This window comes from Coregonus lavaretus (genome assembly GCF_964263955.1).
Source record: "Coregonus lavaretus genome assembly, chromosome: 6".
Lineage (NCBI taxonomy): Eukaryota > Metazoa > Chordata > Actinopteri > Salmoniformes > Salmonidae > Coregonus > Coregonus lavaretus.
In genome coordinates this window covers 16574144-16601738 of record NC_139993.1, presented here as the reverse complement: position 1 = coordinate 16601738, position 27595 = coordinate 16574144, and the positions used below count along the sequence as shown (strand labels likewise).

At 41.3% G+C, this 27595-nt stretch overlaps 1 protein-coding gene across 1 annotated transcript in view; it reads left to right on the top strand.

Annotated features, from left to right (window-relative positions):
• uox (urate oxidase) overlaps positions 1-26455 on the top strand; it is a 34273-nt gene extending 7818 nt beyond the window's left edge. Inside the window, exons 2-9 of the mRNA XM_084164563.1 lie at positions 12249-12383; positions 14501-14713; positions 16728-16844; positions 17198-17276; positions 17708-17894; positions 23760-23883; positions 25075-25158; positions 25447-26455. Coding sequence (XP_084020689.1) covers positions 12249-12383; positions 14501-14713; positions 16728-16844; positions 17198-17276; positions 17708-17894; positions 23760-23883; positions 25075-25158; positions 25447-25521 — 1014 coding nt within the window. The 3' untranslated portion in view covers positions 25522-26455. The remainder of the gene's footprint in view (positions 1-12248; positions 12384-14500; positions 14714-16727; positions 16845-17197; positions 17277-17707; positions 17895-23759; positions 23884-25074; positions 25159-25446) is intronic.
• Positions 26456-27595: the final 1140 nt, after the last annotated feature.

Genomic DNA, 27595 nt, shown 5'->3' with positions numbered 1-27595 from the left:
AAAACGCAGAACATATTTTTATAATAGACATACCTCTCCCCATCTTCACAACAACTTTGTCAATATGAATTGACCATAATAACTGACCATCCAATGTTACGCCTCGGAGATCAGCCTCTTCAACTTGTTCAATGGTCACACCCTTTATGCACAACTCCAGTTGAGGTTTAGGTCTAAGAGAATGCTTTGAACCAAATACGATGCTTTTGGTTTTAGATATATTTAAGGACAGTTTATTGTTAGTTACCCATTCTGACACTAACTCCTTGCCAAGAGTCTCAGTGAGCTCACAGGCTGTAGGTGCTGATGTGTGTAGTGTGCAATCATCAGCATACTGTACATAGTCATTTTAGCTTCTTGTAAGACAAGTGATAAATCATTTGTAAAAATAGAGACGAGTAATGGCCCAAGGGAACTGCCCTGAGGGACACCACACTGTACATATCTGATGTTAGAGAAGCTTCCATTTAAAAACACTCTCTGGGTTCTATTGGATAAGTAACTCTCCAACCATGTGATGGCAGGTGATGTAAAGCCATAACAAGTTAGTTTTTTCAATAACAAATTGTGATCAATAACATCAAAGGCTGCACTGAAATCTAACAACACAGCTCCAACTATCATCTTATTATCCATTCCTTTAAGCAAATCATCAGTCATCTGAGTCAGTGCAGTACAAGATGAGTGCCCTTTCCTATATGCATGCTGAAAGTCAGTAGTTAACTTGTTCTTTGAAAAATAGCATTGTATTTGTTCAAACACAATTTTCTCCATCAATTTACTGAGAACACGCAGCAAACTGATTGGGCGGCAGTGAGAGCCAGCAAAGGGTGTTTTACTATTTTTAGGTAGTGGAATTACTTCAGCTTCCTTCCATGGCAAATAGGGGTGGCAATACAGGCTGCCTATTGAAATCACTGGCCACTTTAAGAAATGGAACACTAGTCACTTGAATAATGTTTACATGTCTTGCACTACTCATCTCATATGTATATACTGTATTGTATTCTATAATATTCTACTATATCTTAGTCCATGCCGCTCTGTCATTACTTGTCCATATATGTATATATTCTTAAATTCCATTCCTTACTAGATTTGTTAGAATTGTTAGATATTACTTGTTAGATATTACTGCACTGTCGGAGCTAGAAGCACAAGCATTTCGCTACACCCGCAATAACATCTGCTAAACACGTGTATGTGACAAATACAATTTTATTTTATTTTATTTGCTACCATTCTCAATAGTTTCCCATCTAGGTTGTCTATACCTGATGGCTTATTTTTGATGGATAACAATAATTTTTCCACCTCTTCCACACAAACTTGACCAAATTCAAAACAACAGTCCTTCTCTTTCATTATTATTATTATCTTCAATACACAAATATTATGGTTCACTGTTCAATGTTGTCATTTCACTTCTCAGTTCTTCCTCTTTACCAGTAAAATAGTCAATGAAATGATTGGCTATATCAAAAGGTTTTGTTATAAATATCAGGAACCTTGACCAGAGAAACCCTGTAGCTGGCATTTCATGGATGCTCGTCACAACATTAGCTCTTTGAGATACATTGGCATCGAACATGTTAAGACTCCTAGGAGGGGGGAGATACTGATAATATTGATTTGCGTATGACCCCAAACTTTTGTTATAAATGACCCATCAACTTCAATGAACGATGGCAATGAACTGGGTTTTCTGCTCATAATATAATTTAAGGTGCTCCAAAGTCATTTTCCATTGTCATTTATCTTGAGTTGGTTATATAACATAATTTTTGTTAAGTTTAGTCACAAAATGTCTAATTTGACAGTATGTCAGCCAATCAGCTGAGCAGCCTGACTTGTTTGCATCATTTCTTTGAACCATACAATTTTTCAATGCATCATTGATCATGGGGGCTCTAACAGTTCTCACATATACATTTAGTTCCTTAACAGGTGTATGTTTGTCAACAATTGGCAAGAATAATTTTACAAATACTCCAAGTGCTGCAGTATCTACTAACACGTTAGCAGATACCCATAGACTTCCAGTCATTGTGCTAATGCTAGTTAGCATTGGCCCGTGAATCTACCCCTAACTTCCTTCATGCTGGACACAAAGACATACAAATGGTATCCACGAGTTCATCTGACTCTGGGGAAATCCCAAAGTATCTCTTTAAATCCTGCAGGGCAAATGCATTACGATGCAGTTATACATCCCTGTAACAAGTTATAAAGCGTTATACCTGCAGGCTTTAAGCAAGTGTTACCAAACTTACCAATCCACCGGATCCCAGCTTCATTTCTACAGGATATCCTACACGGTTCATTTCTTAGAAGCACATGAAGTAAAAATAAGCATACATTCAAGAAATAAACTATCTTGAATTACTGTTTTGGGTGAAAAGAACAAACAAAGGAAATTGACATTGGTCAGGATTGGTCTCATAACTACACAACTACTGTGAAAGTGATTTGAATATACCACAGATAGATGGAAATGTAATAGGGGAAGTTAAGTACCATGACTAGTAGGAACCTTTTTTTTACACTATATGGACAACAAATCAATACAACCATCTTTGCCAGCAGACCTTTTCTCCCAAACAGCAAAGTACATAAATTGCATGACAGACCCTCAGTGATACTAACATTTTGTGTTCTGAAGAGAATATAATAGTAAAAAATTAAATAACAGTGATTTTAGGCCATAAACCCTTCCCTCCCTTCAACCATCCAGCACCCTGCAGAATACAGTGCATTCGGAAAGTATTCAGACCCCTTCCCTTTTTCCACATTTTGTTACGTTACAGCCTTATTCTAAAATGGATTAAACAAAACATTTTTCTCATCAATCTACACACAATACCCCATAATGACAAAGAGAAAACAGGTTTAGAACTTTTTGCACATTTATAAAAAATAAAAAAACGAAATACCTTATTTACATAAGTATTCAGACCCTTTGCTATGAGACTCGAAATTGAGCTCAGGTGCATCCTGTTTCCATTGATCATCCTTGAGATGTTTCTATAACTTGATTGGAGTCCACCTGTGGTAAATTCAATTGATTGGACATGATTTGGAAAGGCACACACCTGTCTATATAAGGTCCCACAGTTGACAGTGCATGTCAGAGCAAAAACCAAGCCATGAGGTCGAAGGAATTGTCCGTAGAGCTCCGAGACAGGATTGTGTTGAGGCACAGATCTGGGGAAGGGTACCAAAACATTTCTGCAGCATTGAAGGTACCCAAGAACACATTGGCCTCCATCATTCTTAAATGGAAGAAGTTTGGAACAACAAAGACTCTTCCTAGAGCTGGCCGCCCGGCCAAACTGAGCAAACAGGGGAGAAGGGCCTTGATCAGGGAGGTGACCAAGAACCCGATTGTCACTCTGACAGAGCTCCAGAGTTCCATTGTGGTGATGGGAGACAAGCATCTCTGCAGCACTTCACCAATCAGGCCTTTACGGTAGAGTTGCCAGACGGAAGCCACTCCTCAGTAAAAGGCACATGACAGCCCACTTGGAGTTTGCCAAAAGGCACCTAAAGTACTCACAGACCATGAGAAACAAGATTCTCTGGTCTGATGAAACCAAGATTGAACTCTTTGGCCTGAATGCCAAGCGTCACTTCTGGAGGAAACCTGGCACCATCCCTACGGTGAAGCATGGTGGGGAAAGCATCATGCTGTGGGGATGTTTTTCAGCGGCAGGGACTGGGAGACTAGTCCAGGATCGAGGGAAAGATGAACAGAGCAAAGTACAGAGAGATTCTTGATAACCTGCTCCAGAGCGCTCAGGACCTCAGACTGGGGAGAAGGTTCACCTTCCAACAGGACAACAACCCTAAGCACACAGCTAGGACAACGCAGGAGTGGCTTCGGGACAAGACTCTGAATGTCCTTGAGTGGCCCAGCCAGAGCCCGGACTTGAACCCGATCGAACATCTCTGCAGAGACCTGAAAATAGCTGTGCAGTGACGCTCCCCATCCAACCTGACAGAGCTTGAGAGGATCTGCAGAGAAGAATGGGAGAAACTCCCCAAATACAGGTGTGTCAAGCTTGTAGCGTCATACCCAAGAAGACTCAAGGCTGTAATCGCTGCCAAAGGTGCTTCAACAAAGTACTGAGTAAAGGGTCTGAATTTTTATGTAAATGTGATATTTCAGTTTTTTATTGTTAATACATTTGCACAGAATTCTAAAAAATAGTTTTTGCTGTGTCATTATGGGGTATTTAGACTGATGAGGAAAAAACCAAATTTAATCCATTTTAATCCATGGTCCTCTGTAGCTCAGCTGGTAGAGCACGGCGCTTGTAACGCCAAGGTAGTGGGTTCGATCCCCGGGACCACCCATACACAAAAATGTATGCACGCATGACTGTAAGTCGCTTTGGATAAAAGCGTCTGCTAAATGGCATATTATTATTATTATTATTATTATTATAACAAAATGTGGAAAAGGTCAAGGGGTCTGAATACTTTCCGAATAATCTCAAATAAATTACCTCTGGTCCAACCTCCACATTTATTTCGGGATTTAAGGGATTGCTGAATCTACACAACAGATTGTGTGGAACTAATGACATTGACAGTAGACCACTTTTGAGGTCTGAAAACTTTAGGAGTAAATTATCCTATAAAAGTGAATCCATGATGATGCAACCCACCCTAAATGTAATTCTATAAAAGGACAGTTCTATCCTATTGCTATTAGAGATTACCTTGGTTTTAGAAAAAAAATTGCTGACTTTTCCTTTAAATTCTGTATTTTCTTTTTTGAGGTGAGCAGCCCTGGGGGAAGGTGCAGGTAAGAAGGAAGGTTTGAGGGAATCCTGATACAGTGACGGAAAAAAGTATTTGATCCCCTGCTGATTTTGTACGTTTGCCCACTGACAAAGACATGATCAGTCTATAATTTTAATGGTAGGTTCATTTGAACAGTGAGAGACAGAATAACAACAACAAAAATCCAGAAAAACGCATGTCAAAAATGTTATCAATTGACATGCATTTTTATGAGGGAAATAAGTATTTGAACCCTCTGCAAAACATGACTTAGTACTTGGTGGCAAAACCCTTGTTGGCAATCACAGAGGTCAGACGTTTCTTGTAGTTGGCCACCAGGTTTGCACACATCTCAGGAGGGATTTTGTCCCACTCCTCTTTGCAGATCTTCTCCAAGTCATTAAGGTTTCGAGGCTGACGTTTGGCAACTCGAACCTTAAGCTCCCTCCACAGATTTTCTATGGGATTAAGGTCTGGAGACTGGCTAGGCCACTCCAGGACCTTAATGTGCTTCTTCTTGAGCCACTCCTTTGTTGCCTTGGCCGTGTGTTTTGGGTCATTGTCATGCTGGAATACCCATCCACGACCAATTTCCAATACCCTGGCTGAGGAAAGGAGGTTCTCACCCAAGATTTGACGGTACATGGCCCTGTCCATCGTCCTTTTGATGCGGTGAAGTTGTCCTGTCCCCTTAGCAGAAAAACATTTACATTTACATTTTAGTCATTTAGCAGACGCTCTTATCCAGAGCGACTTACAGGAGCAATTAGGGTTAAGTGCCTTGCTTAAGGGCACATCGACAGATTTTTCACCTAGTCGGCTCGGGGATTAGAACCAGCGACCTTTCGGTTACTGGCACAACGCTCTTACCCACTAAGCTAAAAACACCCCCAAAGCATAATGTTTCCACCTCCATGTTTGACGGTGGGGATGGTGTTCTTGGGGTCATAGGCAGCATTCCTCCTCCTCCAAACACGGCGAGTTGAGTTGATGCCAAAGAGCTCCATTTTGGTCTCATCTGACCACAACACTTTCACCCAGTTCTCCTCTGAATCATTCAGATGTTCATTGGCAAATTTCAGACGGGCCTGTATATGTGCTTTCTTGAGCAGGGGGACCTTGCGGGCGCTGCAGGATTTCAGTCCTTCACGGCGTAGTGTGTTACCAATTGTTTTCTTGGTGACTATGGTCCCAGCTGCCTTGAGATCATTGACAAGATCCTCCCGTGTAGTTCTGGGCTGATTCCTCACTGTTCTCATGACCATTGCAACTCCACGAGGTGAGATCTTGCATGGAGCCCCAGGCCGAGGGAGATTGACAGTTCTTTTGTGTTTCTTCCATTTGCGAATAATCACACCAGCTGTTGTCACCTTCTCACCACGCTGCTTGGCGATGGTCTTGTAGCCCATTCCAGCCTTGTATAGGTCTACAATCTTGTCCCTGACATCCTTGGAGAGCTCTTTGGTCTTGGCCATGGTGTAGAGTTTGCAATCTGATTGATTGATTGCTTCTGTGGACAGGTGTCTTTTATACAGGTAACAAACTGAGATTAGGAGCACTCCCTTTAAGAGTGTGCTCCTAATCTCAGCTCGTTACCTGTATAAAAGACACCTGGGAGCCAGACATTTTTCTGATTGAGAGGGGGTCAAAAACTTACATGTATTTCTCTCATTAAAATGCAAATCAATTTATAACATTTTTGACATGCGTTTTTCTGGATTCTTTTGTTGTTATTCTGTCTCTCACTGTTCAAATAAACCTACCATTAAAATTATAGACTGATCATTTCTTTGTGAGTGGGCAAACGTACAAAATCAGCAGGGGATCAAATACCTTTTTCCCTCACTGTAATTGACTGTTTATTTAGTACTTCCCTTGACCCTAAACCTGTTTTTAGTTTGATTGGTTTGTTAAATCATTGTGTAACCTTTGTCCTCCTTGACCAGGCTCAAAAGAAGGCCTCAGTAATTGAGTTCGATTGACTATTGTGAAAGGAAATAAATCTTGTGAACTTGATTCATGTCTGGAAATTCACAATTTTGCCACTCAACCGGTTCGATTATTAAAATATAGAACTGTTTCGATTAGGTTTTTAAACATTAAATGCACTAAACATTATGTGGGTTGAACGCTGTAACACAGAATAAAACAATAAATAAAAGTCCCATGATGGTAGTGACTGCCAATGACTGCTTATCACTTATTAACCATCAGTTATTCACATTACTTTAATAAAATATTTCAGTTGTTTATATTACATTTGTTTTATTTGAGGACTTTATTATTTAATTCCAAGTCATCTCATCTCTATAGAGCTGCTGCCTATGCTGTCTGCCAAAATCACAATTTTAGTAGTTCTTCAAAGTAAATAAGGCATACTTTTATGACTACTGAATACCTATAGAGTACCACAGTCATAATACCCATAAAACCTAGCGGTCAAACAGGGAAATGGTTCCAATAGTTTTTCCAGCATTCATATTCCCCTAAGGGATTTTAGAGACACTTACCCTGGTGTGATGTTTTGATAACAGTGTAAATCTCTCTAGGACAAGGTGACTTATCAATATATATTCGCCTGTATTTACCCCCAAAAAATCCAACGCTAATATGGCTATCATAAAGAACTACAAATGCCATGATCATCTGGATGAGACTGCCGAATCGAGACAAAGGTAAGAATCTCTGGATTAACTATCTAAGCTAAATGTAGTAATGAATAAATGGGCAACATTTCTTTAAATTGACATTTCCGTGAACTGTCTTGTGTAAGTTTGAAATTGACACAGTACCTGTTAGCAAAGGTGTCAGCTAGAGATGACGTGCAGGAGCATGCAGGGATTTGTAGTTTTGCATGATGTCTACTTTGATGCTAATTAGCATTTATGAATCTGTGTAAATAGAGCCTAATATATTGATGTCACCTAGTACGAGAGAGATTTACATGGTTATCAAAACGTCACACCATGGTAAGCCTACATGAAACACAGCCCTTATTTTAAGTGTTTCTAAAATCCCCTATAAGAAAAATGAATGGTAGAAAAACGATTGGAACTATTTCCCTGTTTGACAGCTAGGTTTTATGGGTATTACCACACCTCCACTGTGGGGCTCTATACCTAGAAGCAACTGCTGGCACATTCTTGTCTCTTATGTAGGAGGCGTAAAAGAAACAGACTGGACAAGTAGCCGTGCAATGGATTATGGTCATTGTAGTTAATTATCAAGTTTTCTGCGCTGAACTATGTAGAACATTGGCCTGTTGGAAACTACAACTCCCTACTACATCGCACAGTTCGGGCATGATTTATTAATCTCTAGAGAAACTGCAGCACAATATGCGCATTGAGCTCACAGAAAAAAACAACTAAATTGTTTAAATAAAATCGCTCAGCACTAGTAGTTTGACACTATCACTGAAGTCACTTGACACCCTACAAGTAGCTGGGGGAAGTGATTGGATAAGAAGCTGCTGGAAAGAGAATACTTCTGTGGATATTAGAATGTCCTGGACATTTTTCTCAGGAAAAAACACGTGTCAAATCTTTTACAACATTCTGGCAAGCTTAATTCAGTGATATTCTTGGGGGAATTTGATACTATTCTAAAAAGAATCACATTGAGTGCATGTAGTATAGTTATGGCAGTTTATTGAGTCTAAAGAATCTATGATTTTAATGCTGGAATAAAGGGTTTATATATACAGTGCCTTCATAAAGTATTCACAACCCTTGACCTTTTCCACGTTTTGTTACAGTCTGAATTGAAAATGGATTAAATTGAGATGTGTCACTGGCCTACACACAATACCCCATAATGTCAAAGTGGAATTATGTTTTTGAATTTTTTACAAATTAATTAAAAATGAAAAGCTGAAATGTCTTGAGTCAATAAGTATTCAACCCCTTTGTTATGGCTAGCCTAAATAAGTTTAGGAGTACAAATGTGCTTAACAAGTTGCATGGACTCACACTGTGTGCAAAAAGTGTTTAACACGATTTTTGAATGACTACCTCGTCTCTGTACCCCACACATTTATCTGTAAGGTCCCTCAGTTGAGCAATGAGTTTCAAACACAGATTCAAATACAAAGACCTGGGAGGTTTTCCAATGCCTCGCAAAGAAGGGCAGCTATTGGTAGATGGGTGAAGTTATTAATTACACTTTGGATGGTGTATCAATAAACCCAGTCACTAAAAAGATACAGGCGTCCTTCCTAACTCAGTTGCCAGAGAGGAAGGAAACCGCTCAGGGATTTCACAGTTAGAGTTTAATGGCTGTGATAGGATAAAACTGAGGATGGATCAACAACACTGTAGTTACTCCACAATACTAACCTAATTGACAGAGTGAAAAGAACGAAGCCTGTACAGAATATAAATATTCCAAAACATGCATCATGTTTGCAACAAGGCACTAAAGCAATTCACTTTTTGTCCTGAATACAAAGTGTTATGTTTGGGGCCAATCCAATACACCACATTACTGAGTACCACTCTCCATATTTTCAAGCATAGTGGTGGCTGCACCATGTTATGGGTATGCTTGTAATCATTAAGAACAGGAGTTTTTCAGGATAAAAAAAGAAACTGAATGGAGCTAAGCACTGGCAAAATCCTAGTGGAAAGCCTGTTTCAGTCTGCTTCCCACCAGACACTGAGATGAATTCACCTTTCAGCAGGACCATAACCTAAAACACAAGGCTTGGACTTGCTTACCAAGAAGAAAGTGAATGTTTCTGAGTGGCCGAGTTACAGTTTTGACTTAAATCTGCTTGAAAATCTATGGCAAGACCTGAAAATGGCTGTCTAGCAATGATCAACAACTAATTTGACAGAGCTTGAAGAATTTTGAAAAGAATAATGGGAAAATGTTGCACAATTCAGGAGTGGAAAGCTCTTAAGCCTTGTTCACACTGCAGGCCTTAATGCTCAAATCAGTTTTGTTTTTCAAATCCGTTTTGGAATACTGACTGTCCAAACAGCAAGTTACAAGTTATGAAATCGGATTTGTGTGTGTTCAGACAGCAGTCATTTGTTGACATGGCTATGCTAGTTGTCATAGTAATGGCGGGTGTGTGCGCAGTGGTGTAGGCTGATTGGTGGTGGTGCTCAAGCTTCCTATCACTCAGAAGTTACAGTGGGGAGAACAAGTATTTGATACACTGTCGATTTTGCAGGTTTTCCTACTTACAAAGCATGTAGAGGTCTGTAATTTTTATCATAGGTACACTTCAACTGTACCTATGATTTTTAAGTAATTAATTTGCATTTTATTGCATGACATAAGTATTTGATCACCTACCAACCAGTAAGAATTCCATCTCTCACAGACCTGTTCGTTTTTCTTTAAGAAGCCCTCCTGTTCTCCACTCATTACCTGTATTAACTGCACCTGTTTGAACTCGTTACCTGTATCAAAGACACCTGTCCACACACTCAATCAAACAGACTCCAACCTCTCCACAATGGCCAAGACCAGAGAGCTGTGTAAGGACATCAGGGATAAAACTGTAGACCTGCACAAGGCTGGGATGGGCTACAGGACAATAGGCAAGCAGCTTGGTGAGAAGGCAACAACTGTTGGCACAATTATTAGAAAATGGAAGAAGTTCAAGATGACGGTCAATCACCCTCGGTCTGGGGCTCCATGCAAAATCTCACCTCGTGGGGCATCAATGATCATGAGGAAGGTGAGGGATCAGCCCAGAACTACACGGCAGGACCTGGTCAATGACCTGAAGAGAGCTGGGACCACAGTCTCAAAGAAAACCATTAGTAACACACTACGCCGTCATGGATTAAAATCCTGCAGCGCACGCAAGGTCCCCCTGCTCAAGCCAGCGCATGTCCTGGCCCGTCTGAAGTTTGCCAATGACCATCTGGATGATCCAGAGGAGGAATGGGAGAAGGTCATGTGGTCTGATGAGACAAAAATATAGCTTTTTGGTCTAAACTCCACTCGCCGTGTTTGGAGGAAGAAAAAGGATGAGTACAACCCCAAGAACACCATCCCAACCGTGAAGCATGGAGGTGGAAAAATCATTCTTTGCTTTTCTGCAAAGGGGACAGGACGACTGCACCATATTGAGGGGAGGATGGATGGGGCCATGTATCGCGAGATCTTGGCCAACAACCTCCTTCCTTCAGTAAGAGCATTGAAGATGGGTCGTAGCTGGGTCTTCCAGCATGACAACGACCTGAAACACACAGCCAGGGCAACTAAGCAGTGGCTCTGTAAGAAGCATCTCAAGGTCCTGGAGTGGCCTAGCCAGTCTCCAGACCTGAACCCAATAGAGGGAGCTGAAAGTCCGTATTGCCCAGCGACAGCCCCGAAACCTGAAGGATCTGGAGAAGGTCTGTATGGAGGAGTGGGCCAAAATCCCTTTTGCAGTGTGTGCAAACCTGGTCAAGACCTACAGGAAACGTATGATCTCTGTAATTGCAAACAAAGGTTTCTGTACCAAATATTAAGTTCTGCTTTTCTGATGTATCAAATACTTATGTCATGCAATAAAATGAAAATGAATTACTTAAAAATCATACAATGTGATTTTCTGGATTTTTGTTTTAGATTCCGTCTCTCACAGTTGAAGTGTACCTATGATAAAAATTATAGACCTCTACATGCTTTGTAAGTAGGAAAACCTGCAAAATCGGCAGTGTATCAAATACTTGTTCTCCCCACTGTATGTAACAAGCTAAGGTGACAACAATGCCTGCCATTGACGTTTCCCAGTTGCTTTGAATGTTCAAAATAGTGTAAGAACACTTTTAAAGCCTCAAAGGATACAATGATTTAACTTTCAAAACGAGCTAGTTAACTACCACATGTTCTTGTCAAACTGTCAACAGAGTAGCTAGAGAGCAACAAGATATCCCAAATAACAGTCTAAAAACCACTTCTGGGCAAATAAATCAGATTTGATCGTTCAGACACAAGTCGCATGGCCAGGAATCATATTTGTATCCGACTTCAAACCACCTACGAAGGTGGTTTGAAATGGGGCTTGAAATATCCGATTCCATGTGCATTTGGGGTGCTCAGACTGCAGGAAAAAGAACAGATTCTAATCAGATATGCCCAAAAAATGGATTTGAGTAATTTCAAACAGCCAATGTGAACAAGGCTTACCCAGAAAACTCACAGCTGTATCGCTGACTCAGGGGGTTGAATACTTATGTAATGAAGATATATTAGTGTTTTATTTGTTTTTTTATATACAAATGTTAGTCAAGGGGTGTGAATACTTTCTGAAGGCACTATATCGGATGTAAGCATTTATTGTTTCTGATTGAAACATTCCTTTTCTAGAAAAAAAAAAACTTGACATAATTGTCAACATAATCTTGAGAACTACCAGTATTCTGATCCATAGGTTATCAAAGCAATATATTTTTTTTTCAAAGGCAAATGCTTACAGGTTGATAATTGAAAGATATGACAACATTTGTCAACAGACAGTTACTTGCGTAACTGCTAAAATGAGAACAGGTAAGACCTGTTCCACTCTTGCTGCAGACAAGAACACTACAGGACATCAGGAGTCTGGAGGAGGCACAGACACCATGGCAACTACCTCAACTCAACAAAAGGTACAGAACTTTAAAATTTTTAGGTTTGCATGTCTTCAGTCAAGGTTGAATTCATGTTGTCTCGATAACATTGACCCATTAGATTACTTTAGAACATAAATATTAAGTATTTGTTGTGTGGGGTCAATGACCATTGAGCCAAACCACTTTCTCTGTCTGACAACAGGGTGGTTACTTTCAACATCAAAAACTATTTGGTAATCCCCAACTCTTAAATCAATTAAACTATTACCAATCCTTAAATAATTGTCATAATTGATGGAATTTGTATTATAGGTGCATTCCATAACATTTTCACGTGCAAATAGCTCTTACTGTCTATGATAGCTTTCTACTGTCTATATACAGGCAACCCCATATGGTCCTCTGTAGCTCAGCTGGTAGAGCACGGCGCTTGTAACGCCAAGGTAGTGGGTTCGATCCCCAGGACCACCCATACACAAAAAAAATTAAAAATGATGCACGCATGACTGTAAGTCGCTTTGGATAAAAGCATCTGCTAAATGGCATATTATTATTATTAACCCTGTTCCTGGAGTGCGGCAGGTACTGCAGGATTTTGTTCCAACTAGAAACCACACCTGACCAACTGAGCTAATTGATCAGTTCAGTGATTGCCTAAATTCAACACACCTGGTCTTCCAGGTCGGTTAAATCAAGAACATGAAGTGCCTGCGGCACTCCAGGACCAGGGTTGCCTACCCCTGGTCTATACGGTTTCTTTAGTCTATAATATACTATGTAGTATTAAAGGAATAACATTTATTGAGTGTCCGGCCCAATATAACACAATACAGTATACAGTATATGCCACAAATATCAGATAGGCTTTTATTTGAGGTATATAGGGTCTTCATATTGTTCCTCAAAGAACATGGCATGCTAATAAGAATACGGACTATCAGACAGATTGTAGATAAACATTAGTATGCATCCAACATATTTTCATAGTAATAAGGCAGAAATAGTACCTTTACACATTAGATACACAGGCTAAAAGGTGATTGTAACATTGTTGATATGCTGCAATAGGTTACAATCAATGTTCCCTCTAAGCTGCGCGTGGGTGCGCAGTTCCCCTCGGACTGCCACACAGAAGAAATATCAGCCAGCACAGAGAAGCAAGAGCTTGAACTTCACTCAACTTTCTAGAGTTTTCCCCTTTAGTTAACACTATCAACGTTTCACTCTACTGTGGGAATTGTGATCGAATCAATGCAACGTTAGCCACTTTCAATGTAACAAACCGAAACAAAATGAACTATGCAAGACTTAGAATGCAAAACTAACAATGCAAGACATTTTCTTGTAGGCAGAGCACATTGGAATATGATTTTATTGCAATGACAGGCACAACTCAGGCCCGTACTCTACACAGACCAGTGCGCCATATCCAATCAAAGCTGATGTAGGCCTATATGCAAATAGCCATTGCCATACATGGATCTGTGCTATTCACTTTGAACTGGACTGTGTTTATAGCATTAGGGTAGCATAATTTGGCTGTTTCTCTCTAATAATGGTATGGGAATAAGAATTATTTTTATTTCTTAAAGTCTACCTAACACAACATTTTCAGTCACCTCCTTGTCTGAAGGACAAGTGGATAAACAGGTTCATGTCAAGCCCTGCATGTTTTTTTTTCAAAAGTCTCATGGAATCTAAGTCTACATTGAACACCACACATTTGCTGCTACTGACAGAACAGCTATTTCCATGTTAAAATGTTATGGGATACATTTTCTCCATTTTTTTTAATGGTAGGCCACTCTGGTAGGTCTACATTATGATCAAATAGCCACAGCAACCTACTTGGCCGCTGTTAAAACTGTAACCTAAAGTGAGTACAGCCTCAGTGTTCACAGTAAATGCGCGTCGGAAGTTGCACAGAATTTTGCGCTCAGCAGACCTGAAATTTGCTCAGTGCCAAAAAAAATTTGAGGGAACATTGGTTACAATGTCTACTGAGCATGAACTATCAACTTCATTTTGGTTTTTAAAGCATCTTTGAGATTCTTCTTGTAATGAAAAGCGCTATATAAATGAAATGTATTATTATCATTATTACTGTCACAGTACTTTGTGCAACCAACCCCAATGTTCTGACGTTTCTGTAGAATGTGGAGTTTGTGCGGACCGGCTATGGCAAAAACCTTGTCAAGGTGTTGTATATCAGACGAGAGGGGACTCACCACTACATCACTGAGCTGACAGCTAATGTGGAGCTCACCCTCAAGTCTCGCAAGGACTACTTGACCGGTGACAACTCGGACATCATCCCCACTGACACTGTCAAGAACACGGTCCATGCACTGGCTAAGCTGAAGGGAGTACGTGACTGTGCACTCACACTAGACACGTAGAAAGAGTTTCATTTCATTTGGGAAGACAGCTATGATCATCTGAAAAGTACAGTGGGGAAAAAAAGTATTTAGTCAGCCACCAATTGTGCAAGTTCTCCCACGTAAAAAGATGAGAGAGGCCTGTAATTTTCATCATAGGTACACGTCAACTATGACAGACAAATTGAGATTTTTTTTCTCCAGAAAATCACATTGTAGGATTTTTAATGAATTTACTTGCAAATTATGGTGGAAAATAAGTATTTGGTCACCTACAAACAAGCAAGATTTCTGGCTCTCACAGACCTGTAACTTCTTCTTTAAGAGGCTCCTCTGTCCTCCACTCGTTACCTGTATTAATGGCACCTGTTTGAACTTGTTATCAGTATAAAAGACACCTGTCCACAACCTCAAACAGTCACACTCCAAACTCCACTATGGCCAAGACCAAAGAGCTGTCAAAGGACACCAGAAACAAAATTGTAGACCTGCACCAGGCTGGGAAGACTGAATCTGCAATAGGTAAGCAGCTTGGTTTGAAGAAATCAACTGTGGGAGCAATTATTAGGAAATGGAAGACATACAAGACCACTGATAATCTCCCTCGATCTGGGGCTCCACGCAAGATCTCACCCCGTGGGGTCAAAATGATCACAAGAACGGTGAGCAAAAATCCCAGAACCACACGGGGGGACCTAGTGAATGACCTGCAGAGAGCTGGGACCAAAGTAACAAAGCCTACCATCAGTAACACACTACGCCGCCAGGGACTCAAATCCTGCAGTGCAGACGTGTCCCCCTGCTTAAGCCAGTACATGTCCAGGCCCGTCTGAAGTTTGCTAGAGTGCATTTGGATGATCCAGAAGAGGATTGGGAGAACGTCATATGGTCAGATGAAACCAAAATATAACTTTTTGGTAAAAACTCAACTCGTCGTGTTTGGAGGACAAAGAATGCTGAGTTGCATCCAAAGAACACCATACCTACTGTGAAGCATGGGGGTGGAAACATCATGCTTTGGGGCTGTTTTTCTGCAAAGGGACCAGGACGACTGATCCGTGTAAAGGAAAGAATGAATGGGGCCATGTATCGTGAGATTTTGAGTGAAAACCTCCTTCCATCAGCAAGGGCATTGAAGATGAAACGTGGCTGGGTCTTTCAGCATGACAATGATCCCAAACACACTGCCCGGGCAACGAAGGAGTGGCTTCGTAAGAAGCATTTCATGGTCCTGGAGTGGCCTAGCCAGTCTCCAGATCTCAACCCCATAGAAAATCTTTGGAGGGAGTTGAAAGTCCGTGTTGCCCAGCGACAGCCCCAAAACATCACTGCTCTAGAGGAGATCTGCATGGAGGAATGGGCCAAAATACCAGCAACAGTGAGTGAAAACCATGTGAAGACTTACAGAAAACGTTTGACCTGTGTCATTGCCAACAAAGGGTATATAACAAAGTATTGAGAAACTTTTGTTAATGACCAAATACTTATTTTCCACCATAATTTGCAAATAAATTCATAAAAAATCCTACAATGTGATTTTCTGGATATTTTTTTCTCATTTTGTCTGTCATAGTTGACGTGTACCTATGATGAAAATTACAGGCCTCTCTCATCTTTTTAAGTGGGAGAACATGCACAATTGGTGGCTGACTAAATACTTTTTTTCCCCACTGTAGATGGCAAAATGCTGAATGAATGAAAGCACTGCAAATGGAATGGGTAGCCAAAATGCCTTAGTGATATAGTTCACTTCAATATCAGTTTGTTAGACACCCCTAAAGGGTGGTCTACTGTCAAGATGAGTGCATTTCTCTAACCTGGAATCCTTCTAAGAGGTTCCACCAGGCTAGCATTTCTCATACTCTGTTGTGTAAATTCAACAAAAATGCGTCAGTCTCACATGAATCGGAAAGATAGGTGTAAACTAATTTAATCATTTTAGGTCTTTCCAATTGACTTTAATACAGGAAACCTCAGTGATACTAAGTCTGTGTTTGTTTAGGTTTTGACCATAGAGCAGTTTGCCATGGACATCAGCGAACATTTCCTGACAGCTTTCAAACATGTGACCAGGGTAAACGTGAAGATTGAGGAGGCACCATGGAGGAGACTGGAGAAGGTACAGTAGAATAAGGCTGGATTCAAAGTCCAAAACACAAAGCCTTTCCTTGACGTCTTGCCCTCATACATCTTAAGGGTCTAGATAGGTGAAAGCAATAGGGTGCAATCTCCATTTAGTCTATTGGGGTGAGAAATAGGTTGCGATATCACCATACCGCCAACACTTCAGTCCCTTCAGCTCTGCAGGGACACTTTTCGAGGGGAGAAGGAAGTTGTTTGGAATGAAGTCTATGATATAGATAAGCTTTTGGATGTGAGCCCCATGTATACTCTGTAAAAGTATACATAGATTAAGTAACCTTTAACCTTTAATAGTGATGCATTTAAATGAGGCTTGTCTTTCTTGCACAGAATGGTGTTGAGCATGCACATGCATTCATCTACAGCCCTGAATCCTGCCGCTTCTGTGAAGTCGAACAAAATCTTAATGGTGAGCAAAACACACACAAAGTTGATTTGTCACAGACATACTCAAGATTGAATGAAAATGTGACAGTACTGTAATGTCTTATTTCAAGCTCTTAGACCTAGTGAGCTAATAACATCACTTTACATACTAGACACAGCTATGTGAAAGATATCTTACAATCAGAATCTACCTTTAGCACATGAACAACTTATTATCTAATCTGTATGTATGATGGTTTACTTTGAATGATGGGTGGTGAACCTAAAATCAACGTCATGTTCATTAGGCACCAAACGGAAGAAAATGCTCTGAAACTGAGTAAAACAGGGAGGTACAATCTGTACTTGTCCAATTAGAAACAGGGATTTTCATTTTCCATTGCAAAACACTTTTTTGTTGTTTGCCCTAATGAACACAACCCTGGTCTTTACCTCTCTGACCTTCCCCCACAGAGAGCCCTGTTCTTCACAGTGGCGTGAAGAACATGAAGGTGCTGAAGACCACTCAGTCTGGCTTCGAGGGCTTCTTCCGAGACCGCTTCACCACTCTACAGGAGGCCAAGGACAGGTGTTTCTGTACCTCTGTCTACGCCAGGTGGCGCTACAACAAGGTCCAGAATGTCGACTTTGACAGCGCATGGTAATTCCCTGAGTTAATGACCTGTGAAAAGGAACAGTTGAGTTCATTAATACTGTACATAGTGCCCCATAATACGCTTGACCTAACACGTGATATGTAAAACAGATATAATTTACACATTGGAAACAAAGCTGTTGATTAATATTTTACTGCAGTGGGCTAAATCAGGGTCACACAGATTTCTTGGTACTCTTAAACAAATCTACTTTGAAACAAAAGTAAGATGTAAGATGGCACTGACAGACATGGCAGCTCTGCTTCTAGCTCCTAAGCAACTTTGCAGTATTTTGTTTTTTTGTGTGTTATTTCTTACATTATTAGCCCAAAAAGTTTTTTGTGTTATTACATACACCCGGAAATAACTTTTGGATATCAGAGCGGCGGTAAATCACCAGCATTACGACTATGAATATGACTTTCGTGAATTGGATCCTTTGTTCGTACCCCCCAGGGCAATTTAATTTACCCCAGAGGCTGCTCCTTGACACCGCCGGCGGAGAAGAGGTATTCGGAGTGGACTTCTAGTCCGACTCAGGAGGAGTGCACACCATCCACCGCTTCCGAGTATATTACACGCTAATGTTCAGTCTCTGGACAATAAAATAGACAAGCTCAGGGCGAGGATCTCCTTCCAGAGAGACATCAGGGACTGTAACATACTCTGTTTCACGGAATCATGGCTGTCTCAGGATATACTGTCCCCATCCATACAGCCAGCTGGGTTCTCAGTTCATCACGCAGACAGGAATAAAGAACTCTCCGGGAAGAAGAAAGGCGGTGGTGTATGTTTCATGATTAACTACTCATGGTGTGATTGTGATAACATACAGAAACTCTTGTCCTTTTGTTCACCCGACCTAGAATACCTCACAATCAAATGCAGACAGTATTACCTCCCAAGAGAATTATCTTCGGTTATAGTCACAGCCGTGTATATTCCCCCTCAAGCCGATACCATGATGGCCCTCAAGGAACTACACTGGACTTTGTGCAAACTGGAAACCACATATCCTGAGGCCGCATTTATTGTAGCTGGGGATTTTAACAAAGCAAATTTGAGGAAAACGCTACCGAAATCCTATCAACACATTGACTGTAGTACTCGCTTAGGAAAAACACTAGACCACTGCTACTCGCCTTTTCGAGATGCCTACAAGGCCCTCCCCTGCCCTCGCTTTGGAAAATCAGATCATTACTCAATTTTGCTCCTCCCTTCCTATAGGCAGAAACTCAGGAAGTACCCATGCTAAGGTCTATTCAACGCTGGTCTGACCAATCGGAATCCATGTTTCAAGATTGTTTTGATCACGCGGACTGGGATATGTTCCGGGTAGCCTCTGAGAATAACGTTGAGGTATACACGGACATGGTGACTGAGTTCATCAGGAAGTGTATAGGGGATGTTGTTCCCACAGTGACTATTAAAACCTACCCAAACCAGAAACTGTGGATAGATGGCAGCATTCATGCAAAACCAAAAGCGCGAACCATGGCAAGGTGACTGGGAACATGGTCGAATACAAACAGTGTAGTTATTCCTTCCATAAGGCAATCAAACAGGCAAAACGTCAGTACAGAGACAAAGTGGAGTCGCAATTCAAGGGCTCAGACACGAGATGTACAGTGGGGAGAACAAGTATTTGATACACTGCTGATTTTGCAGGTTTTCCTACTTACAAAGCATGTAGAGGTCTGTAATTTTTATCATAGGTACACTTCAACTGTGAGAGACGGAATCTAAAACAAAAATCCAGAAAATCACATTGTATGATTTTTAAGTAATTAATTTGCATTTTATTGCATGACATAAGTATTTGATCACCTACCAACCAGTAAGAATTCCGGCTCTCACAGACCTGTTCGTTTTTCTTTAAGAAGCCCTCCTGTTCTCCACTCATTACCTGTATTAACTGCACCTGTTTGAACTCGTTACCTGTATAAAAGACACCTGTCCACACACTCAATCAAACAGACTCCAACCTCTCCACAATGGCCAAGACCAGAGAGCTGTGTAAGGACATCAGGGATAAAATTGTAGACCTGCACAAGGCTGGGATGGGCTACAGGACAATAGGCAAGCAGCTTGGTGAGAAGGCAACAACTGTTGGCGCAATTATTAGAAAATGGAAGAAGTTCAAGATGACGCTCAATCACCCTCGGTCTGGGGCTCCATGCAAGATCTCACCTCGTGGGGCATCAATGATCATGAGGAAGGTGAGGGATCAGCCCAGAACTACACGGCAGGACCTGGTCAATGACCTGAAGAGAGCTGGGACCACAGTCTCAAAGAAAACCATTAGTAACACACTACGCCGTCATGGATTAAAATCCTGCAGCGCACGCAAGGTCCCCCTGCTCAAGTCAGCGCATGTCCAGGCCCGTCTGAAGTTTGCCAATGACCATCTGGATGATCCAGAGGAGGAATGGGAGAAGGTCATGTGGTCTGATGAGACAAAAATAGAGCTTTTTGGTCTAAACTCCACTCGCCGTGTTTGGAGGAAGAAGAAGGATGAGTACAACCCCAAGAACACCATCCCAACCGTGAAGCATGGAGGTGGAAACATCATTCTTTGGGGATGCTTTTCTGCAAAGGGGACAGGACGACTGCACCGTATTGAGGGGAGGATGGATGGGGCCATGTATCGCGAAATCTTGGCCAACAACCTCCTTCCCTCAGTAAGAGCATTGAAGATGGGTCGTGGCTGGGTCTTCCAGCATGACAACGACCCGAAACACACAGCCAGGGCAACTAAGGAGTGGCTCCGTAAGAAGCATCTCAAGGTCCTGGAGTGGCCTAGCCAGTCTCCAGACCTGAACCCAATCGAAAATCTTTGGAGGGAGCTGAAAGTCCGTATTGCCCAGCGACAGCCCCGAAACCTGAAGGATCTGGAGAAGGTCTGTATGGAGGAGTGGGCCAAAATCCCTACTGCAGTGTGTGCAAACCTGGCCAAGACCTACAGGAAACGTATGATATCTGTAATTGGAAACAAAGGTTTCTGTACCAAATATTAAGTTCTGCTTTTCCGATGTATCAAATACTTATGTCATGCAATAAAATGCAAATGAATTACTTAAAAATCATACAATGTGATTTTCTGGATTTTTGTTTTAGATTCCGTCTCTCACAGTTGAAGTGTACCTATGATAAAAATTACAGACCTCTACATGCTTTGTAAGTAGGAAAACCTGCAAAATCGGCAGTGTATCAAATACTTGTTCTCCCCACTGTATGTGGCAGGGTCTACAGACAGTAACGGATTACAAAGTGAAAACCAGCCACGTCGCGGACACTGACGTTTTGCTCCCGGACAAGCGAAACATCTTCTTTGCCCGCTTTGAGGATAACTGTCATGACTTCCGCTGAGGCTGCCTCCCCTCCTTGTTCAGGCAGGCTTCGGCGTTTGTCGTCACTAGCTTACTAGCCACTGCCGCTCCATTATTCATCATTCCATTTGTCTTGTCTTGTCAATCACACACACCTGGTTCTTATCCTCTCATTAGTCTGTGTATAAGTGTTCCCTCTGCCCCCCTTGTGCTTGTGGGTGATTGTTTATTTGTGAGAGTAGTGTAGCTCGGTGGAGCTACTCGTACCTTGTTATTGCCGGGGTAGATATTTCCCCTGTGCCTGTTATTGTTGGAGCTACCGTTACCTTCTATTGCCAGGGTAGATTTTCCCCTGTGCCTGTTTCGTTTGTCACTATCCAGCGCTATTGGTGTACGACGGAATAAACTCTGCATTCGGTGATTACCCTCCTGCGCCGGCATCTGTAGCTGCGTACTCAGAGCATGCGCAGACCAGCTGGCTGGAGTGTTTACGGACATATTCAATCTCTCCCTATCCCAGTCTGCTGTCCCCACTTGCTTCAAGATGTCCACCATTGTTCCTGTACCCAAGAAAGCAAAGGTAACTGAACTAAATGACCATCGCCCCGTAGCACTCACTTCTGTCATCATGAAGTGCTTTGAGAGGCTAGTTAAGGATCATATCACCTCTACTTTACCTGACACCCTAGACCCACTTCAATTTGCTTACCGCCCCCAATAGATCCACAGACGATGCATTCGCCATTGCACTGCACACTGCTCTATCCCATCTGGACAAGAGGAATACCTACGTCGGAATGCTTTTCATTGATTATAGCTCAGCCTTCAACACCATAGTACCCTCCAAGCTCATCATTAAGCTCGGGACCCTGGGTCTGAATCCCGCCCTGTGCAACTGGGTCCTGGACATCCTGACGGACCACCCCCAGGTGGTGAAGGTAGGAAACAACACCTCCACTTCTCTGATCCTCAACACAGGGACCCCACAAGGGTGCGTGCTCAGCCCCCTCCTGTACGCCCTGTTCACCCATGACTGCGAGGCAACACACGCCTCCAACTCAATCATCAAGTTTGCAGACAACACAACAGTAGTAGGCCTGATTACCAACAATGACGAGACAGCCTACACAGAGAAGGTGAGGGCCCTGGCGGAGTGGGCCAGGAAAATAACCTCTCTCTCAACGTCAACAAAACGAAGGAGCTGATTGTGGACTTCAGGAAACAGCAGAGGGAGCACGCCTTTATCCACATTGACGGGACCGCAGTGGAGAAGGTGGAAAGCTTCAAGTTCCTCGGTGTACACATCACTGACAATCTGAAATGGTCCATCCACACAGACAGTGTGGTGAAGAAGGTGCAACAGCGCCTCTTCAACCTCAGGAGGCTGAAGAAATTCGGCATGACCCCTAAGACCCTCACAAACTTTTATAGATGCACAATTGAGAGCATCCTGTCGGGCTGTATCACCGCCTGGTATGGCAACTGCACCGCCCGCCACCGCAGGGCTCTCCAGAGGGTGGTGCGGTCTGCCCAACTCATCATCAGGGGCACACTGCCTGCCCTTCAGGACACCTACAGCACCCGATGTCACAGGAAGGCCAAAAAGGTAATCAAGGACATCAACCACCCGAGCCACGGCCTGTTCAACCCGCTATCATCCAGAAGGCGAGGTCAGTACAGGTGCATCAAAGCTGGGACCGAGAGCCTGAAAAACAGCTTCTATCTCAAGGCCATCAGACTGTTAAATAACCACCACTAGCCGGCTACCACCCGGTTACTCAACCCTGCACCTTAGAGGCTGCTGCCTTATATACATAGACAAGGAATCACTGGCCACTCTAATAATGGAACACTAGTCATTTTAATAGTGTTTACATACTGCTTTACTCATCACATATCTATATACTGTATTCTATTCTACTGTATTTTAGTCAATGCCACTCCGACATTGCTCATCCTAATATTTATATATTTCTTAATTCCATTCTTTTACTTTTAGAAATGTGTATTGTTGTGAATTGTTAGATACTACTGCACTGTTGGAGCTAGGAACACAAGAATTTCGCTACACCCGCAATAACATCTGCTAAATATGTGTATGTGACCAATAAAATTTGATTTGATTTAATACACCTCGTACACATGGTTATGGGCTTAAAAAAAAGAAGACACCTGTCCCATGTCAGATGTAACGTTGAAATGTATTCAATGTTGATTTTGCATCCCAATGATAGACTTTATATACATCACAGAAGACTGAAATATAACAAAACGGTTTGACATAAAAACACCAGATTTTCAGCGTTTAAAAATAAATAATGTTTATTAATTATGAAATTATGAAAAATATGAATAATATTCCATCCATGAGGACACTAGAGGGCGCTTTGGTCATTCGACTGCAGGAAAAGGCCACGCAATAAATTGACCATGAGAATTTCATAACAACCTGTTACCCATTTTTCTAGTTCAAACACTAGTTAAATAATGAACAAACTGATAAGTGTGGGGAAATATTCAATGTGCTACTCTTTTTTGCAGGAACTCTGTCAAGGAGTCAATAATTGAGAAGTTTGCTGGCCCATACGATCGTGGAGAGTACTCTCCCTCTGTGCAGAAAACCCTCTACGACACACAGGTCATAGTCCTGGATAGGGTGCCAGAGGTAGGTTCACTCTATAGCCTAACTCTCACACACTCACATGCACACATGCACACACACATTTAAACAAAACAAATAGTGTTTTTTGTGTGATTACTGATCAATTCATTTATACATTTATAATTAGTAGTTTTTTTTATCTGTTTTAACAAACATTTAATTTTTGTACTTATATATTGTACAGTACCAGTCAAAAGTTTGCACACACCTACTCATTTCAGGGTTTTTCTTTATTTTTACTATTTCTACATTGTAGAATAATAATGAAGACATCAAAACTATGAAATAACACATATGGAATCATGTAGTAGCCAAAAAAGTGTTAAACAAATCGAAATATATTGATTTGTTTGAGATTCTTCAAAGTAGCCACCCTTTGCCTTGATGACAGCGTTGCACACGCTTGGCATTCTCTCAACCAGCTTCATGAGGTAGTCACCTGGAATGTTAGTTAGTGAGTGCATACATTTTTGCATACTGGTCCCCCGTGGGAATCGAACCCACAACCCTGGCGTTGCAAGCACCATGCTCTACCAACTGAGCTACACGGGACTGCAGAGTGTAGAGTGAAGGAAAAGCAGCCAACAAGTGCAAGGCATATGTGGGAACTCCTTCATGCATTTCTCATGAAGCTGGTTGAGAGAATGCCAAGAGTGTGCAAAACTGTCATCAAGGCAAAGAGTGTGTACTTTGAAGAATCTCAAATATAAAATATATTTTGATTTGTTTAACACTTTTTTGGTTACTATATGATTCCATATGTGTTATTTCATAGTTTTGATGTCTTCACTATTATTCTACAATGTAGAAAATAGTCAAAATAAAAGCAAAACCCTGGAATGAGTAGGTGTGTCTAAACTTTTGACTGGTACTGTATATTGTTTTTTTGTGGTGTGATTTTCATATAAGCCTTTAGGCTTCCAACCACACCTGCACAATGTATTTATTTTATTTATTTGGTATTGTGGTCTGTCACTTCTTTTTCTTTGGTGCAAATAAATAGAACTACATTTATTCATAAAGCATCTCAGAGTAGGAGTGCTGATCTGGGATCAGATCCTCCCCCTGTCCATGCTATATCATTCATTATGATCAAAAAGGGGAAACCTAGATCAGCACTCCTACTCAGAGACGCTTTAAGAATATGGGCCCTTGTTTCAAAACACTAAGTGTTACTGTGTATGTCTGTTTCAGGTTGAAGAGATCGAGATAGTCATGCCTAACCAACATTATTTCACCATTGACATGACGAAAATGGGTCTCACCAACAACAATGAAGTGAGTTGCATCAGGAGAGATACTCACATGGCCTGTTGTTTCGAGTCGATGCTTCTCATTGACCTACCTTTAAGGAAGAGATAGAAATAAATTGATTTGTTATGCGGTTCTTCCTCTAATTTCAACTTATTTTCAACTGGAAAACTTTGAAAAAAGTGTGATGTTACAACTATTACTACAACAGTTGGCAGTATTTCTATGACTCAACAACTTCATCACCACTGGTTGCTCAGTGACTTACTCACTGTGGGTTGAATGTCTAGTTAACGCAGTGCCTTTTCCTTCAAGGTTCTTCTGCCATTGGACAATCCTTCAGGGAACATCACGGGCACAGTACGCAGGAAGCCGCAAGCAAAGCTATGAAAATGAACACAAATCTACCCGAAAATACTTTAATCACAGTCAGAACAAAACCATAATTAATGTCCCATCGGTTAAGATCTTTCCAAACATAACATACTGATAAATCTACAGGGTCGTATTCATTAGGCACCAAATGGAACCTAACGTGTCCAACAAGAAACACTTTCTTTCTCCGTAGCAATTTTTGTCCCATTGCATGCCCTAATGAACACTACCCAGGCACATGTTAAGTCAAGTAAAACATGTATAAAGCTGTATCCTTGCCAAAAATATCACTTTCCTGAAATTACAAACAGCTACAGTAGTAGATGTCTGAATGGCTTACATAATTCCATGAGGACAAGTTTGTTCATGTTCTCCAATTAAGAATTTCAAGTGTAGCAAGTGATTCACCTCTGATCCATGATAAACTGGAAAGTAAATGGTTAAATCATACCCTAAAGATGAGTCAAGGTGAAACTTTTGGTTTACACCAATTACAATTAATCAAATAATTGTACGTGCAATTACATATAATTCATATTTTATAAGACAACTATATATAACGACTTTATATAATTTCTGCTCTGTATGTAATTGTATCTCTTTAAACTGTTTGGATTGTTGTAACACAGGGCACCATTGAAAAAGAGACCCTGGGCTCAATTGGGATTATCTGTATAAATAAAGGTACAAAGAAAAGGAGTGCACAATCATAGCAACACACTCTACGAAATAAAAATGTTGATAAATATAATAAATCTCTGTAGAAAATGAACCTAGAATATTCTACCAATTATAAAGACCTGCAATAATTAGCAGGTGCCCCTCTCTAACAACACCGCTACAACATATTTCAATTGGAGAAGTTTTTAAATGGCAAAATCAAAGTATTGTTACTAACTACTACAGAAAAAATACAGCTGGCTGTTGAATAAACAAATCAACTACCACATTTTTACTGAGTAAAGTAATGCTTCAGCAGGTCTAATCAATCTGCAAATACAATATAATCATTCAGGTCTGAACTGTGAGTTGAAAAGAAAGATCTGACTGTATAGGCTGATTGTAACAAATAAACTGGATTACGTTGGCTAACTCCCAACATGCTATGAAAACAACAATGGTGGATGCAATCACTGTTTTAAGAAACCTTAAAAAAGCATCTATTAATCTAGTAAAGCTAGGCGATGAACAGACAACTATCACAACGTTGACTTTAGTCTATTGCATACAATGCATTTGCAGCTCTGCCCACACTCTTAAGCAAAGAAGCCAAAGGCAGAAAAAGGAAAAGAATAGGTGGGAACCTTTTGGGAACAGGATTCATTACTACACTGAACAAAAATATAAACACAACTTGCAACAATTTCAACGATTTTGCTGAGTTCCAGTTCATTGAAGGAAATCAGTCAATTGAAATGAATTCAGTAGGCCCTAATCTATATATTTCACATGACTGGGCCGGGGCGCAGCCAAGGGTGGGCCTGGGAGGGCATAGGTCCACCCACTTGGGAGCCAGGCCCAGCTAATCAGAATGAGTTTTTCCCCACAAAAGGGCTTTGTTACAGACAGAAATACTCCTCAGTTTCATCAGCTGGCTGGTCTCAGACGATCTCGCAGGTGAAGAAGCCGTAAGTGGAGGTCCTGGGCTGGCGTGGTTACACGTGGTCTGCGGTTGTGAGGCCGGTTGGACGCACTGACAAATTCTCTAAAACGACGTTGGATGCGGCTTATTGTAGAGAAATTAACATTACATTCTCTGGCAACAGCTCTGGTGGACATTTCTGCAGTCAGCATGCCAATTGCGCGCTCCCTCAAATCTTGAGACATCTGTGGCATTATGTTGTGTGACATTTATTGTCCCCAGCACAAGGTGCACCTGTGTAATGATCATGCTGTTTAATCAGCTTCTTGATATGCCACACCTGTCAGGTGGATGGATTATCTTGGCAAATGAGAAATGCTCACTAACAGGGGTGTAAACTAATTTGTGCACAAAATTTGAGAGAAATAAGCTTTTTGTGCGTATGGACAATTTCTGGGATGTTTTATTTCGGCTCATGAAACATGGGACCAACACTTTACACATTGC